Raw genomic sequence first — 16,120 nt, 5'->3', positions numbered from 1 at the left:
GAGAGTGAAGCATCACAGCCATTCATGACGCTAGGTGTTGCTTTGTAAAAAGTAACAGCCTGCAAACCTTTCCAGAGCTGTCATGAATCAAATTCCACCTCTAACTTCAATCAGAAATATTTTTTCATTCTTAAAATAACTTTCAGTAGGTCTTCCTGTACCTGGAGTTCTTGTACTGTTCTGGATCACCAGTCCTGAATGTCACAGTTTTAGCCCTCAGCTGACTATGCATCTCCTGGTTCATCCACATCTTTGGTTTGGGTATATCCAGTAAGTTCTTGAAGGCACTCACTCATCCACACAGGTCTTAATGAAGTCAGCCACAAATGTGGCGCTTTGATTCAACGATGAGTCCTTAAATTTTGTCCAGTCTACTGACTCAAAGCAGTCCTGTAAGCACTTCTCCACCTCCACTGACCATGCCTTCTTGGTCCCCACCACTGATGCTGGGTGTTTAGTATCTGCATATACACCAGGAGTAGAAGTATAGCCAGGTGGTTGAACTTTCCAAAGTGTGAGCAAGGGATAGCACGATAAGCATTTTTGGTGGTATAACAGTGGTCAAGCACATTGGCGCCTTTGGCTCCACAGGTGATATATTAGTGGTAGTTGTTCAGAGACTTCTACAAACGGTTCTTCAAGATGTTCAAGCAACACACACAAAATGCTGGTGGAACGCAGCAGGCCAAGCAGCATCTATAGGGAGAAGCACTGTCGACATTTCAGGCCGAGACCCTTTGTCAGGACTAACTGAAAGGAAAGATAGTAAGAGATTTGAAAGTAGGAGGGGGAGGGGGAAATGCAAAATGATAGGAGAAGGCTGGAGGGGGTGGGATGAAGCTGAGAGCCAGACACGTGATTGGCAAAAGGGATACAGAGCTAGAGAAGGGAAAGGATCATGGGATGGGAGGCCTCGGGAGAAAGAAAGTGGGAGGAAGTACCAGAGGAAGATGGAGAACAGGCAGAGTGATGAGCAGAGAGAGAGAAAAAAAACCAAACAATATGTCAGGGATGGGGTAAGAAGGGGAGGAGGGGCATTAACGGAAGTTAGAGAAGTCAATGTTCATGCCATCAGGTTGGAGGCTACCCAGCCGGTATATAAGGTGTTGTTCCTCCAACCTGAGTGTGGCTTCATCTTGACGATAGAGGAGGCCATGGATAGACATATTAAAATGGGAATGGGACGTGGAATTAAAATGTGTGGCCACTGGGAGATCCTGCTTTCTCTGGCGGACAGAGCATAGGTGTTCAGCGAAACGGTCTCCCAGTCTGCGTCGGGTCTCACCAATATATAAAAGGCCACACCGGGAGCACCGGATGCAGTATACCACACCAGCCAACTCACAGGTGAAGTGTCGCCTCACCTGGAAGGACTGTCTGGGGCCCTGAATGGTGGTGAGGGAGGAAGTGTAAGGGCAGTTGTAGCACTTGTTCCACTTGCAAGGATAAGTGCCAGGAGGGAGATCGGTGGGAAGGGATGGGAGGGATGAATGGACAAGGGAGTTGCATAGGGAGCAATCCCTGTGGAAAGCAGAAAGAGGGGGGAAGGAAAGATGTGCTTGGTAGTGGGATCCCGTTGGAGGTGGTGGAAGTTACGGAGAATTATACGTGGGACCTGGAGGCTGGTGGGGTGGTAGGTGAGGACAAGGGGGACCCTATCCCGAGTGGGGTGGTGGGCGGATGGGGTGAGGGCACATGTGCGGGAAATGGGAGAGATGCGTTTGAGAGCAGAGTTGATGGTGGAAGAAGGGAAACCCCTTTGTTTAAAAAAGAAAGCCATCTCCTTCGTCCTGGAATGAAAAGCCTCATCCTGAGAGCAGATGCGGCGGAGACGGAGGAATTGTGAGAAGGGGATAGCCTTTTTGCAAGAGACAGGGTGGGAACAGGAATTGTCCAAGTAGCTGTGAGAGTCTGTAGGCTTATAGTAGATATCGGTAGATAGGCCGTCTCCAGAGATGGAGACAGAAAGATCAAGAAAGGGGAGGGAGGTGTCAGAAATAGATCAGGTAAATTTGAGGGCAGGGTGAAAGTTGGAGGCAAAGTTAATGAAGTCAACGAGCTCAGCATATGTGCAGGAGGCAGCGCCAATGCAGTCATCGATGTAGCGAAGGAAAAGAGGGGGATGGATACCCATATAGGCTTTGAACATGGACTGTTCCACAATGCCAACAAAAGGCAGGCATAACTGGGACCCATGCGGGTGCCCATGGCTACACCCTTGGTTGGAGGAAGTGGGAGGAGCCAAAGGAGAAATCATTGAGAGTAAGAACTAATTTGGCTAGATGGAGGAGAGTGGTGGTAAAGGGGAATTGGTTAGGTCTAGAATCCAAAAAGAAGCGGAGAGCTTTGAGACCGTCCCGGTGGGGGATGGAGGTATATGGGGACTGGATGTCCATGGTGAAAATAAGGCGGTGGGGGCCAGGGAACTTAAAATCATTGAAAAAATTCAAAGTGTGAGAAGTGTCACGAACATAGGTGGGAAGGGATTGAACAAGGGGGGATAAAACAGTGTCAAGGTATGCAGAAATGAGTTTGGTGGGGCAGGAGCAAGCTGAGACAATGGGTCTACCTGGACAGGCAGGTTTGTGGATCTTGGGTAGGAGGTAGAAACGGGAAGTGCGGGGTGTGGGAACTATGAGGTTGGTGGCAGTGGATGGGAGATCCCCAGAGCTGATAAGGTTGGTGATGGTATATGAGACAGTGGCCTGGTGCTCCTTAGTGGGGTCATGATCAAGGGGTAAATAAGAGGAGGTATCAGAGAGTAGTCTCTCTTCTTCAAGATGTTTCCTAGCTCTTATACTAATCATCCTGGATGAAGGGTTTTCAACCTTTTTTATGCCATGGACCCCTACCATTAACTGAGGGGTCTGTGGGCCCAGCTCGGAAACCCCTACCTGAGATTTATATTCTCTGCTTCTTGACTTTTCCAAGTATGGAAAATGGCCCCTTTTTTCCCACTTGATTCTACCCAATCACAGTTTTACCTTCACCATCACCCCTCTGAAGAGAACAATCCCAACTGCCCCTGTCTCTCCAGGCAACCAAAGTCCCTCCTCCCTGATTTGATTCTACTTATTCTAGAGACACATGCTCGTAATCTAGAGCAAAACACACAAAATGGTAGAGGAAGTCACTAGATCAGGCAGCATCTATGGAAAGGAATAAACAGTCAACATTTTAGGCCGACACCCTTCATAAGGACTGGAAAGGAAAGGGGGCAGAAGCAAGTGGGGAGACGGGGGAGGATAGTAGGTGATTGGTGAAACCAGGTGAGGGAAAAAAGTGGTTGGGAAAGGATTGTGCTGCAAGAAGCTGGGAGGTGATAGGTGGAAGAGGTAAGGGGCTGAAGAAGGAATCTGATAGGAAAAGACAATAGACCAGGGAATAAGGAGAAAGAGGTGAAGAATCAGAGGGAGCTGATAGACCAGTCATGAGGACAAGGGAGGAGAGAGCCACCAGAATAGGTGAAAACAAAGAGGTTAGAGCGTGCAAAAGAGGAGAGAGGGTACCAGAAGTTAAGAGTAATTCATGTTCTTGCAATCAAGCCAGAAACTGCCCAAACAGAGAATGATGTGTTGCTCCTCCAACCTGAATTTGGCTTCATCCTTTCATTAGGAACCCATGGACTGCAAACGGGAATGAGAAATCAAATTGAAATAGGTTGGCACCAGGAGATTCTGGCTATTGCAGCAGGCAAGATAAAGGTGCTTAACAAAGCAGCCCCAAAACTGCTTCAGGTGTAACTGAAGGCCACGCCAGGAGCACTGGATACAGTGAATGACCCTGAAGAGCTTCTTCATCTGGAAGGACTGCTGTACGTATTCCTTTCCACATTCTCATTACCACATAATGTGGTGCCCAAATACACAATCAATATTCTAGAGACAGTACAACCAATGGTTGATGGGCTGAATGGTGTAATTCTGCTCCTATGTCTTATGGTCATGTCACCAGAGTCCTGGATCCTCTATGTGTTTTAAAAGAAGTTACATTCTCAACCTGGAAAATTTGAGCACAATTATTATAATTGTACCCTTGCTCTTTCTACACAGCCAGACTGCTTGCTTCTCCACATTTTCAATGTCCATCCCTTCTTCCAGTTTGTCCATCCCCCCCTAGTGCCCCCTTCACATTTTTGTGCCATCTGCACATTAGGAATTTGGACAGCCAAGTCCAAATCATTTGCGTCATCATCATTATGTGCCGTGTCATATTACTTAGGCGATCCAGGTCTTTTGGCCATGATTGTTCTTGGCAAATTTTTCTATAGAATGGTTTGCCATTGCCTTCTTCTGGGCAGTGTCTTTACAAGATGGGTGACTTCTGCCTGCTGTCAAACCAGGGCTTGTGATATGCACCAGTTGCTCATACGACCGTCCAACACCTGTGTCACGTGACTAAGCAGGTCCTACACCTTGCCCAAGGGTGACCTGCAAGGAGCACTTTACACCTCCTTTGGTGGAGATGTATCTCAAAATCATTACCGTATGTCAAGAAAATAAATTCCCTCAGCACTGATCCCCCACAAAATAACACTGTATATCATCCTCAAAACACCGAATATGATTTATTATGGTTCTGTTCCCTAAAGCTGAGCTTATTTTGTATCCAAGTTTGCATTAAATCAAATTATGGAAATTCTGGGAAATTTCTATGAACACCTGCCAAGCTTTTACATACTTGAAACAGCAGTATCACAGGAACATGTGACAAATTACAACTTCCATCTGCACTGCACATTAATTGTAAGATGTGATCTGAAGGATTGTCACAAAAATGGGTGATCATCCAAAGGGTCCCAGTTATGCCTGCTTTTTTGTTGGCTTTGTGGAACAGTTCATGTTCCAAGTCTATATGGGTATCCGTCCCCCTCTTTTCCTTCGCTACATCGATGACTGCATTGGCACTGCCTCCTGTACGCAAGCTGATCTCGTTGACTTCATATACTTTGCCTCCAACTTTCACCCTGCCCACAAATTTACCTGGTCCATTTCCGACACCTCCCTCCCCTTTCTTGATCTTTCTGTCTCCATCTCTGGAGACGGCTTATCTACTGATATCTACTATAAACCTACAGACTCTCACAGCTACCTGGACAATTCCTCTTCCCACCCTGTCAATTGCAAAAATGCTATCCCCTTCTCACAATTCCTCCGTCTCCGCCGCATCTGCTCTCAGGATGAGGCTTTTCATTCCAGGACGAAGGAGATGTCTTCCTTTTTTAAACAAAGGGGCTTCCCTTCTTCCACCATCAACTCTGCTCTTAAACGCGTCTCTCTCATTTCCCGCACATTTGCCCTCACCCCATCCGCCCGCCACCCCACTCGGGATAGGGTTCCCCTTGTCCTCACCTTCCACCCCACCAGCCTCGAGGTCCAACGTATAATTCTCCGTAACTTCCGCCACCTCCAACAGGATCCCACTACCAAGCACATCTTTCCCTCCCCCCTTTCAGCTTTCCGCAGGGATCGCTCCCTACGCGACTCCCTTGTCCATTTGTCCCTCCCATCCCTTCCCACTGACCTCCCTCCTGTTCCTCTAGGAACAAGTGCTACACCTGCCCTTACACTTCCTCCCTCACCACCATTCAGGGCCCCAGACAGTCCTTCCAGGTGAGGCGACACTTCACCTGTGAGTCGGCTGGTGTGGTATACTGCGTCCGGTGCTCCCAGTGTGGCCTTTTATATATTGGTGGGACCCGACGCAGACTGGGAGACCGTTTCGCTGAACACCTACGCTCGGTCTGCCAGAGAAAGCAGGATCTCCCAGTGGCCACACATTTTAATTCTACGTCCCATTCCCATTCTGATATGTCTATCCATGGCCTCCTCTACTGTCAAAATGAATCCAAACTCAGGTTGGAGGAACAACACCTTATATACCGGCTGGGTAGCCTCCAACCTGATGGCATAAACATTGATTTCTCTAACTTCCGTTAATGCCCCTCCTCCCCTTCTTATCCCATCCCTGACATACTTAGTTGTTTGTTTTTCTCTCTCTCTCTCTCTCTCTGCCCATCACTCTGCCTGTTCTGCATCTCTCTCTGGGGCTTCCCCCCCCCCCCTCTTTTGTCTCGAGGCCTCCCGTCCCATGATCCTTTCCTTTCTCCAGCTCTGTTTCACTTTCGCCAATCACTTTTCCAGATCTTAGCTTCATCCCACCCCCTCTGGTCTTCCCCTATCATTTCGCATTTCCCCCTCCTCCCACTACTTTCAAATCTCTTAGTAGCTTTCCTTTCAGTTAGTCCTGACGAAGGGTCTCGGCCCGAAACGTCGACAGTGCTTCTCCTTATAGATGCTGCCTGGCCTGCTGCATTCCACCAGCATTTTGTGTGTGTTGTTGTTTGAATTTCCAGCATCTGCAGATTTCCTCGTGTTTGATCATCCAAAGGAGCTTGATTAAAGATGGATTAGGAGGAGGTTACTAAAGGAGGCATCAAGTAAATAAAGAGCAAGAAGGACTGAAGGAATGAATCCAGTGCAGAGGGTTTAGGTGTCCAAGTGTACAGACAACAATGCATGAACTGGAGACCCACGTAGAGGAATGAGCAACTAAGGAGACAGGGCACCACACGGCCAGAAAGAAGGCAGAGGTGGGATGGGCATGCTTGTAGAAGGATTCAAACACAAGAGAGGGAAGTGCAAGTCTGAGGTTCTGGAGGTCACTGATTTGAATTGAATACAAGAAATGGAACCAGGACACAAGAGACTCTGCGGATGCTGGAAATGTTGAGCAACACTCAGCACATTGGGCATAAACGGTCAATGCTTTCAGCTGAGATAAACCCAGGCAAATTGAATATTGGGTGGGAAAAGATGTTAAAAATTTGGTGAGGCATAGTCTGTGAGGAGGGTGCAGGAAAGGCCAGCTCCAAATGGCTCCTCCTCCTGCTTGGTGCTTGGCTTTGTCATAACCAACAACTCATTTCTGTCACTGAGATTAACACAAGACCTACTGATGCAGGTACTGACATCTGTCAATTATATTATCAGCTGGGCAAGAGAACACAAGGACATCCACTGCTAAATACAACTCAGTGGCGAGGAATTTCACTCACAAATTCATATGTAATAGTGCCTAATCTGATCTGGCATCTACGTTGACCTGACCCAAAATACCAGTGTCAACAGAAACAATGCCAGTTGGAAATCAAAGACCCCTCAATGACAGTTCCTCGTAGACAGTACTTCACAGATAAGGGGTCTACTCCAAACTGATGGGAGACTACAGAATGTCCACAGACTACCCAATGAAGAGATTCTTGGCTTATCCACTAGTAAATACCACAAGTTTGATTAGAGCAACCATGAGATCCAGAACCTGATTAACTGCAGACACAAAGTGTTCCTGGATTGGAAGCTTTGCACACCTGAAGGGAACAGTAGCAATTCAACGGGTAACTAAAAGCTGAAGTCCAGCAGAAATTCCATGATCTACAAATGCAAAATGAGTGGAAGGAGCAGCAGAAGGTTCAGAAACTTATGATAACTATAATATTAACAGATTCTTTAGGGCCATCAAGGGCATCGACAGCCCAAACACACCTTGGTGTAGGAATAATGTAGGTGGGTTGTTGATAGTCGGCAATGGACTCAATGGGCCAAAGAACCTGTTTCTGTGTTGTGTCTCTATGACACGATGACCACTTCATAACTGTCTTCAACATTAACTCAGTGACTTTATCTTACATGTCTCTATCTGGGCCAGCCTTGTAGCTGCTTCGAAAATACATAAGCCAAATACCAATGGAGTAACAAGTCTTTGGGAGTAGACTGCTAGTAACACTCTTCCGGACAGAGAGAAATCAGTTATATATTTACAATCTCAACTTCCACGTCTGGAAAAGAGATCACGTTAGGGACAACAATCGTGATTATCTTCAGAAAATACCTATATAGAATTGAAGCAGGATTCTTGGCCCTTTGAGCCTACAAGATGAAGGTTGATCCTATTTCTTCTCTACCTACACATCTGAATGCCTTTTTACCTCTGGAAATATATCTACTTCCTTGTTAATTTCAGAATCTTGACTTCTACAGCGCTCAATGGTGCATAGGTCCACAAGTTCATATCCACTCGGTAAAGAAACTTCTTTTCATTCTAAAACTCCTCCCCACATTCAGTCTCCCATTTTAAATAAGATTCCGTCCCATTATTCTAAACTAGTGAATACAAACATAAACAACGGAACATCACCTCATATTGCAGTTCAAATTAGCCAGATCTTTAAGGTTAACGATAAGACCAATGCAAATCCGTTTCTTAAGGTGTGTTCCAGTTTTTACTATAGCTGCAATGCATCTAAATAAGACTTGGATCAAAAGCATATAGCAGTAATGCACTGTCAATTTCCCTTACGTCCAGAAAAATTGCAAACCATAGTCTTTGATAACTTACATAATAAAAAAAAATCAAGTTACCCTAATACTAAGTGTCCATTTTGCGTGCTGTTCCTTATCTCAAAGAAAACCCCAGGCAGGGGCGTTTTTGTCTCCATTTTCTTGCCGATCCCACACGGCGGTGTGAAATGTGACAAACTCGGGGCTCGCTCCCCCGAATCCGACTCGGGAACACACGCACACGTGCACGATCCCCGGGGCCCTGCCCGAGCCTGGACGGGAGCCGCGCACGCGCAGCACCTCCGAATCCCCGACCCAGGACGGTGCACGCGCACCACCTCCGAATCCCCGACCCGGGACGGCGCACGCGCACTACCTCCGAATCCCCGACCCGGGACGGCGCACGCGCACCACCTCCGAATCCCCGACCCGGGACGGCGCACGCGCACTACCTCCGAATCCCCGACCCGGGACGGCGCACGCGCACCACCTCCGAATCCCCGACCCAGGACGGTGCACGCGCACCACCTCCGAATCCCCGACCCGGGACGGCGCACGCGCACTACCTCCGAATCCCCGACCCAGGACGGCAAACGCGCTTCACCTCCGAATCCCCGACCCGGGATGGCGCACGCGCATCACCTCCGAATCCCCGACCCGGGATGGCGCACGCGCACCACCCGTACTCAGTTAGTAATTGGACATGCGCCTTTCCCCGTTCTCAACCGCGCACGTTGTGGCGGATACAAGGGTAACTGTGGAATCAAACTGATAGTACAAGAATATATAGACCTGCATTTTAGAAACGAATTTGTAATATTTACGGATGGATCAAAAGCTCTGGCCACACAGGTATTGCAGTATACATTTCTCAGTGCAAAACTAGCATTACGAAAAGAACATCAAACCATTTATCAGAGTATACAACAGAATTAATGGCAATACTAAGTGCATTATCTTGGATAGGAGAAAATAATGTCAGAAAGGCTATAATTTGTTCAGTTTGTCTGTATTTACCTCGATCAAATCAAGAAAATCAGAAAGTAGACAGGATGTTTTTTTTTTGTAATTTATTTTTTTATTGAAGTTCATCATCAAACAAACATTTCCATAAGATGTATTTCAGACATTGTACATATATATCATATAATCATATATATCACAAATCTCCACAAAGTATTTATCTGAGGTATACACTTACAGAAAAGAGTGGAAAGAAAAATCAAGCAAAAGGAAAGAACTATGTACAAGTAGGGAGTGATCTTTTTTTTACAACAGATTCATTGATTTGTGAGAATAAAATCAGGCCTATGAGGCATTATGTAGTTAAACCATTTTTCCCATGCTTATGATTAACAGATGCTGTTATCTTCTCCATTTTGTAAATGTCCATTGTAATTTCCATCCATGTATTTAAAGTTGGGCTCTCCTGTGATAACCATTTGGAGTATGAGTCATTTTACCAGCCACCAACAGTATATTCATTAAAATTCTATGCACTGACCGAAAATAGGGTGGAAGTAAGCTTCCTTTGGGTTCCTGCTCAGTGTGGTGTGGAGGGTAATGAAAAAGTGGACATTATAACTAAACAATCACTCAAATTGTCTATAATAGAGGTCCAGATCCCTCTAAGTAAAGCAGAAGTCAAAAGCATTATAAAAACACGTATTGAGGAGACATGGCAGAAGCACTGGGATGAGAGTGAAACAGGGAGACAACTGTACACAATACAAAGGCAAGGCAGATACCAAAGAATATCAGGTGGGCATAGAAAGACAGAAGTGATAGAACATAGAATAGTACAGCACATTACAGGACCTTCGGCCCACAATGTTGTGCCGACTCAAAACCTGCCTCCCATATAACCCCCCACCTTAAATTCCTCCATATACCTGTCCAGTAGTCTCTTAAACTTCACTAGTGTATCTGCCTCCACCACTGACTCAGGCAGTGCATCCCACACACCAACCACTCTCTTAGTGAAAAACCTTCCTCTAATATCCCCCTTGAACTTTCCTCCCCTTGCCTTAAAGCCATGTCCTCTTGTACTGAGCAGTGGTGCCCTGTGGAAGAGTCCACTCTGTCTATTCCTCTTAATATCTTGTACACCTCTATCATGTCTCCTCTCATTCTCCTTCTCTCCAAAGAGTAAAGCCCTAGCTCCCTTAATCTTTGATCATAATCCATTCTCTCTAAACCAGGCAGCATCCTGGTAAATCTCCTCTGTACCCTTTCCAATGCTTCCACATCCTTCCTGTACTGAGGCGACCAGAACTGGACACAGTACTCCAAGTGTGGCCTAAATAGAGTTTTATAAACACAAAAATACAACTGCAGATGCTGTGGATCAAAGAATACGTACACAATGCTGGAAGAACTCAGCAGGCCAGGCAGCATCCGTGAGAAAAGAGTAGCCAATGTTTCGGGCCGAGACCCTTCATCAGGAATCGGGTCTCGGCCCGAAACGTTGGCTACTCTTTTCTCACGGATTCTGCCTGGCCTGCTGAGTTCTTCCAGCGTTGTGTACATAGAGTTTTATAGAGCTGCATCATTACGTCGCGTCTCTTAAACTCTATCCCTCAACTTATGAAAGCTAACACCCCATAAGCTTTCTTAACTACCCTATCTACCTGCGTAACTTTCAGGGATCTGTGGACATGTACCCCCAGATCCCTCTGCTCCTCCACACTACCAAGTATCCTGCCATTTACTTTGTACTCTGCCTTGGAGTTTGTCCTTCCAAAGTGTACCACCTCACACTTCTCTGGGTTGAACTCCATCTGCCACTTCTCAGCCCACTTCTGCATCCTATCAATGTCTCTCTGCAATCTTTGACAATCCTCAACACTATCTACAACACCACCAATCTTTGTGTCGTCTGCAAACTTGCCAACCCACCCTTCTACTCCCACATCCAGGTCGTTAATAAAAATCACAAAAAGTAGAGGTCCCAGAACAGATCCTTGTGGGACACCACTAGTTACAACCCTCCAATCTGAATGTACTCCCTCCACCACGACCCTCTGCCTTCTGCAGGCAAGCCAATTCTGAATCCACCTGGCCAAACTTCCCTGGATCCCATGCCTTCTGACTTTCTGAATAAGCCTACCGTGTGGAACCTTGTCAAATGCCTTACTAAAATCCATGTAGATCACATCCACTGCACTACCCTCATCTATATGCCTGGTCACCTCCTCAAAGAACTCTATCAGGCTTGTTAGACACAATCTGCCCTTCACAAAGCTATGCTGACTGTCCCTGATCAGACCATGATTCTCTAAATGTCCATAGATCCTATCTCTAAGAATCTTTTCCAACAGCTTTCCCACCACAGACGTAAGGCTCACTGGTCTATCATTACCTGGACTATCCCTACTACCTGTTTTGAACAAGGGGACAACATTCGCCTCCCTCCAATCCTCCGGTACCATTCCCGTGGACAACGAGAACATAAAGATCCTAACCAGAGGCTCAGTAATCTCTTCCCTTGCCTTGTGGAGCTGCCTGGGGAATATTCCGTCAGGCCCCAGGGACTTAACTGGTCTAATGTATTTTAACAACTCCAACACTTCCTCTGCTTTAATATCAACATGCTCCAGAACATCAACCTCACTCATATTGTCTTCACCGTCAACAAGTTCCCTCTCAGTGGTGAATACCGAAGAGAAGTATTCATTGAGGACCTCGCTCACTTCCACAGCTTCCAGGCACATCTTCCCACCTTTATCTCTAATCGGACCTACCTTCACTCCTGTCATCCTTTTGTTCTTCACATAATTGTAGAATGCCTTGGGGTTTTCCTTTACCCTACTCGCCAAGGTCTTCTCATGCCCCTTTCTTGCTCTTCTCGGCCCCTTCTTAAGCTCCTTTCTTGCTACCCTATATTCCTCAATAGACCCATCTGATCCTTGCTTCCTAAACCTCACGTATGCTGCCTTCTTCCACCTGACTAGATTTTCCACTTTACTTGTCACCCATGGTTCCTTCACCCTACCATTCTTTATCTTCCTCACCAGGACAAATTTATCCCTAACATCCTGCAAGAGATCCTTAAACATCGACCACATGTCCATAGTACATTTCCCTGCAAAAACATCATCCCAATTCACACCCGCAAGTTCTAGCCTTCTAGCCTCATAATTTGCCCTTCCCTAATTAAAAATTTTCCTATCCTCTCTGATTCTATCCTTTTCCATGATAATGCCAAAGGTCAGGGAGCAGTGATCACTGTCTCCCAGATGCTCACCCACTGACAGATCTGTGACCTGACCCAGTTCGTTACCTATACTAGATCTAGTATGGCATTCCCCCTAGTCGTTCTGTCAACATACTGTGACAGGAATCCATCCTGGACACACTTAACAAACTCTGCCCCATCTAAACCCTTGGAACTAATCAAGTGCCAATCAATATTAGAGAAGTTAAAGTCACCCATGATAACAACCCTGTTATTTTTGCACCTTTCCAAAATCTGCCTCCCAATCTGCTCCTCGGTATCTCTGCTGCTACCAGGGGGCCAATAGAATACCCCCAGTAGAGTAACTGCTCCTTTCCTGTTCCTGACTTCCACCCATACTGACTCAAAAGAGGATCCTGCTACATTACCCACCCTTTCTGCAGCTGTAATAGTATCCCTGACCAATAATGATAGATAGATAGATAGATAGATAGATACTTTATTCATCCCCATGGGGAAATTCAACATTTTTTTCTCCAATGTCCCATACACTTGTTGTAGCAAAAACTCATTACATACAATACTTAACTCAGTAATAATATGATATGCATCTAAATCACTAACTCAAAAAGCATTAATAATAGCTTTAAAAAAGTTCTTAAGTCCTGGCAGTTGAATTGTAAAGCCTAATGGCATTGGGGAGTATTGACCTCTTCATCCTGTCTGAGGAGCATTGCATCGACAGTAACCTGTCTCTGTCTCTGTCTCTGGATGGTGCTATGTAGAGGATGTTCAGGGTTTTCCATAATTGACCGTAGCCTAGATAGATAGATAGATAGATAGATACTTTATTCATCCCCATGGGGAAATTCAACATTTTTTTCCAATGTCCCATACACTTGTTGTAGCAAAAACTCATTACATACAATACTTAACTCAGTAATAATATGATATGCATCTAAATCACTAACTCAAAAAGCATTAATAATAGCTTTAAAAAAAGTTCTTAAGTCCTGGCAGTTGAATTGTAAAGCCTAATGGCATTGGGGAGTATTGACCTCTTCATCCTGTCTGAGGAGCATTGCATCGACAGTAACCTGTCTCTGTCTCTGTCTCTGGATGGTGCTATGTAGAGGATGTTCAGGGTTTTCCATAATTGACCGTAGCCTAGATAGATAGATAGATAGATAGATAGATACTTTATTCATCCCCATGGGGAAATTCAACATTTTTTTCCAATGTCCCATACACTTGTTGTAGCAAAAACTCATTACATACAATACTTAACTCAGTAATAATATGATATGCATCTAAATCACTAACTCAAAAAGCATTAATAATAGCTTTAAAAAAAGTTCTTAAGTCCTGGCAGTTGAATTGTAAAGCCTAATGGCATTGGGGAGTATTGACCTCTTCATCCTGTCTGAGGAGCATTGCATCGACAGTAACCTGTCGCTGAAACTGCTTCTCTGTCTCTGGATGGTGCTATGTAGAGGATTTTCAGGGTTTTCCATAATTGACCGTAGCCTACTCAGCGCCCTTCGCTCAGCTACCGATGTTAAACTCTCCAGTACTTTGCCCACGACAGAGCCCGCCTTCCTTACCAGCTTATTAAGACGTGAGGCGTCCTTCTTCTTAATGCTTCCTCCCCAACACGCTACTCAGCGCCCTTCGCTCAGCTACCGATGTTAAACTCTCCAGTACTTTGCCCACCTCCCCTTTTCCCCCCTCTCTATCCCTTTTAAAGCACTGAAATCCAGGAATATTCAGAATCCATTCCTGCCCTGGTGCCAGCCAAGTCTCCGTAATGGCCACTACACCATAATTCCATGTATGTATCCAAGCTCTCAGTTCATCACCTTTGTTCCTGATGCTTCTTGCATTGAAGTACACATACTTTAGTCCTTCTCCCTTACTACCTTTACACCCTTTATTCTAGTGCTCTTCTCAAAGCCTCTCTATATGTTAGATCTGGCTTTACTCCATACACTTCTTTCACTGCTCTATCGCTCCGGGTCCCATCCCCCTTGCAAATTAGTTTAAACCCTCCCGAACCATGCTAGCAAACCTACCAGCAAAGATATTGCTCCCCCTCGAGTTCAGGTGCAACCCATCCCATCTGTACAGGTCCCACCTTCCCCAGAAGAGATCCCAATTGTCTAAAAATCTAAAACCCTGCCCCCTGCACCAACTCCTCAGCCACGCATTCAACTGCCATCTCCTCCAATTCTTACCATCACTATCACGTAGTACTGGCAGCAATCCTGAGAACGCCACCCTTGAGGTCCTGTTCTTCAGCCTTCTGCCTAGTTCCCGAAACTCACACTTCAGGACCTCATCCCTCTTCCTGCCTATGTCATTGGTCCCAACATGTATCACGACTTCTGGTTGCTTTCCCTCTCGTACCAGGATGTCATGCACCCGGTCAGAGACATCCCGGATCCTGGCACCCAGGAGGCAACAAACCATGCGTGTTTCCTTCTCACGTCCACAAAATCTCCTGTCTGCTCCCCTGACTATAGAGTCTCCAATGACGACAGCTCTCCTCTTCTCCGTCCCATCCTTCTGCACCACAGGGTCAGACTCAGTGCCCGAGGCCCTGCCACCTTGGCTCATACCTGGTCGGTCATCCTCACCAACAGCATCCAGGACGGTAAACTTATTATTCAGGGGAGTGGCTACTGGGGTGCTCTGCACTACCTGTCTACTCTCCTTCACTTTCCCCCCTCATCAGTTCATCAGTTGTTCATTAACAGTTGATCATTAGTTGTTTAAGAATTGGACACACAAGTCTTAATTACACATTATATAAAATTGGGAAACATCCAACTGGGTTGTGTGAATACTGTAATCAACCAGAAACAGTTGAACATGTATTGAAAAAATGAAAGAAGTATCAATGAGAAAGAGTGAAGATGGTAGGAGCATTTAAGATAAACAAAAAAACTGCTGTGGGTATAGAAAACACTTCAAGTGGGAGTTCAAGAGAAATACAGACCTATATCATGAAGTATCTGAAAGACTCTGGTGCATTATATAGAACTTAGGAAATGCAATTCTTTTCATTCCTCCTGTTTATCAAATGATCCACACTCCAGTCCAGTAGGTGGCGGTAATGCACCTTAAAGCTGGTTTGCCAACCGCCATAAAACAGCACAAGAAGAAGAAGAAGAAGATACAAGGGTAACAATGATTTCAGTCACTGCTATCAAGATGGCATAGGAGGGGCATTTTTCCATACTGCGTAGGGGTGGTGCAGGAACCTCTGCTGCCTCCTCGTGCAGAGACCTGAGTCGGATCCTGAAGGGCAGTTTACATGGCGGGCCCCTGGGCTTCTGCTGGAGACTCAAGATTCCAAAAGTGCACTGGACGGGTGGGTTAATTAGCTACTGTAAACTGTGCAAGTGAGAGGAGAATCAAGTTCATGTGTACATAACATAAGCATAAATACATAGGGTATAAGTGCTATGAAAATTAGCTTTTGCAGCGCAGTGGCACAGTAAATTACACACTGACAAACATAATTTAACATATACTATACATAACTTACATGGCAAATTAAGCATAACAAAACTAGTGCAAGTTGAGAGAGAGAGAAAGAGAG

At 45.7% G+C, this 16,120-nt stretch overlaps 1 protein-coding gene across 1 annotated transcript in view; it reads right to left on the bottom strand.

Moving 5' to 3' along the window:
- The window catches only part of ube3d (ubiquitin protein ligase E3D), a 168,089-nt gene extending 159,457 nt beyond the window's left edge, over positions 1-8,632 (bottom strand). Inside the window, exon 1 of the mRNA XM_073056413.1 lies at positions 8,421-8,632. Coding sequence (XP_072912514.1) covers positions 8,421-8,497 — 77 coding nt within the window. The 5' untranslated portion in view covers positions 8,498-8,632. The remainder of the gene's footprint in view (positions 1-8,420) is intronic.
- Positions 8,633-16,120: the final 7,488 nt, after the last annotated feature.

Source organism: Hemitrygon akajei, chromosome 9, assembly GCF_048418815.1.
Source record: "Hemitrygon akajei chromosome 9, sHemAka1.3, whole genome shotgun sequence".
Classification (NCBI taxonomy): Eukaryota; Metazoa; Chordata; class Chondrichthyes; order Myliobatiformes; family Dasyatidae; genus Hemitrygon; species Hemitrygon akajei.
This window is presented reverse-complemented; position numbering and strand designations above follow the sequence as displayed.